The sequence below is a fragment of the Olea europaea genome, unplaced genomic scaffold, assembly GCF_002742605.1.
Source record: "Olea europaea var. sylvestris unplaced genomic scaffold, O_europaea_v1 scaffold4683, whole genome shotgun sequence".
Lineage (NCBI taxonomy): Eukaryota > Viridiplantae > Streptophyta > Magnoliopsida > Lamiales > Oleaceae > Olea > Olea europaea.
In genome coordinates, this window is record NW_019262995.1 from 1 (window position 1) to 2,378 (window position 2,378).

General features: G+C 33.1%; 1 protein-coding gene across 3 annotated transcripts in view; it reads left to right on the forward strand.

The window, feature by feature from the left end:
- Positions 1-230: 230 nt before the first annotated feature.
- The window catches only part of LOC111388210, a 21,946-nt gene continuing 19,798 nt past the window's right edge, over positions 231-2,378 (forward strand). For 2 of the 3 annotated variants that reach the window (XM_023012895.1, XM_023012897.1), the window contains exon 1: positions 231-454. In XM_023012895.1, the coding sequence (XP_022868663.1) occupies positions 329-454 (126 nt within the window). In that variant the 5' untranslated portion in view covers positions 231-328. Of the gene's footprint in view, positions 532-2,378 lie in introns of all 3 variants that reach the window. The other variant, XM_023012896.1, reaches the window with a different exon arrangement.

Genomic DNA, 2,378 nt, shown 5'->3' on the forward strand with positions numbered 1-2,378 from the left:
GGTATATTAGTAAAGGAACAAAACAAAATATTCTAAATTAGAAAACATGTCTATATATTTGGGACAAGAGAAAAAGAAACATTAGCTTATATAATTAAGACGGAGGGAGTAGAATTATTCTTACATTTTTAGAACTGCTTGTCATGTTCTAGTACAATGACCAATGAGGAATAAAGTTTATAGTTGGGGCATTAATGTGAAAAAAATTAAAGTTGAATAAATCGTAAAATTCAACGATTATAGTTTAGGAAAAAATTGAAACGCTAATCAGACTTGCTACCCTCTTTCGGAGACTTCTCATTCTCAGACACGTCCATAACGTACAATAATGACGGGGAGTAAGCCTGATCATGGCCGTGGAACGGAAGAAGAAATGAAGGAGCCGGTTGAAATCACTCTCAGAACCATTGGTCCTTCACCTCCCTCTCGCCTCACGGTCCCCTCGTCTATCAAAGTACTACTTTTAATTGTGCATCTCAATTTCTTCGTTTTCTATTATTGCTGATGGAAGTACCTCCTTTTCCCATTATGGTATGAAATGTCTCCGACTCCTACTGATATGGAATATGTGAATTTCAATTTGTTTCTCAGAATATGTGAAGTTTGGATTTGAATGATAACAAGTAAGAAGCCCCCCGTATTACGGTGAGGGGTCTGGCGTTAAGGTATCCAAAGAATTCAAGGTGAAAGAGAACAGTTAATTGCAATTGAACTTTGGGGAAAAAATTGATAAATCTTAATCCATTGCTTTTCATGGGAAGAACGGAAACTATTAGTCTTGTTTTCAACAAAATGTGCGTTTAAATAAACCGTGAAGATGATTAAATTCTTGAAAGAAGAATGCAAGCTTCATTCCACCTTGATGACCGCATAGAATTGCTCAGAGTAGCTATTACGATACTATGAAATTAAAACCATAATAATAATAATTATGTCCAAATTGTAAGTAAATGCATTAAATTTTGGTAAATTCATATTTGTTTATCATATACTTTTAGAGGCATAAAAACAATGGCAATGTGCAAAGAAATAACTGTAAATATATGCACCTAGTTCTGTAGGCAACATGGCTCTTCTTGTGTATGGAGTGCCCCAAAGCTGAATAAAGGGAAAAGCACATTAGGTGATTTTATGCAAAAATATTGGGTGCTGTGTCCTTTTTCATGTGAACTATGGTTCACTTTAGTTTCTTCTATGGGCTTTGAAATTGGATGTATAGAATATTGTTTTATACATTTTGCTGCTGGCTTACTCTTATATTGATTGTCAAATAGTGATTTTCAGATATATATCGAAAGTAACAGATTATAAGATTCTCAGAATACATTATGTATGCATGTTATATTTTTATTTATAAACATAATAGGCTATGCTTGTCATTTGAATGAACAGCAGTACTTCATTTTTTGCTTAAGCACCAGGGGCCTTAGATTCCTTGATGATTTTTTGCATTTAATACTGAAGATTTAGGACAATCTAAGCAGTGTAAGCATAATATTCCTTGAATTCTACTATTATTAGATTTATTATTTTGTTGATAATATTTCTAGCCTCACTAAGTAGGTTATTTTTTGCCTTTCCCTTTTATGACATTGTTTTTCTTAAACGGGAAAGATGGGGTTAGGCATGCTTTTTTTACCCACCAAATTAAATACTTTCAAGTTATTCTGTTAAAATATATTATCTTTTTAAGTTTTTCTATTGTTTCTATTAGATCTAAATTCCATTGTTTCACTAAGATCCAACCTTAGATGATGGCTAGCTAATGTGGTAAGCTTACGACAACGATTTGAGCATTGGAAAAGGCACCAAAATTTGGAATAGAGTTGTGTTGGGCTTGAAGATGTAATCACTTCAATACATTAAACTCTGATTGCTATTTAGTTTGTACGAGAGCGTAGTGCTACAACAAGTGGATAAAACAATTTGCCTTGTCAACCTAACTATGTTCTACAATATGATGGCTTATTGCAACACGATGATTTCCATCCATGGAACCTTAGCTAGTACATGATGGTCTTTTCTTATGTCATGATCATGATTTCCATGAGATGGTGGCTTAACAATGCATTCATGCCTTGCAATGGTTTTATTATTCCAATTAGTTAATCTATTATCTATTAGAAGCATGATGATGGAGTACTTTGGCATGATGATTTTTTACTAGCTTAAATCTTTCTTCTCTTTTGAATTATTAGTAGATTGCTAATTTTGGTGCCATAGATCATATGACTAGCCAATCAAGTTTATATTTTCTTATGCTCATTCAGGTAGAGAGAAAGTTAAAATTGCTGAGGGGTCTCTATCGTCAATTGTTAAAAATGGTGTATTCCTTTCTTGAATACTATCTCACTTAATTCAGTTTTACATGTCCCAAA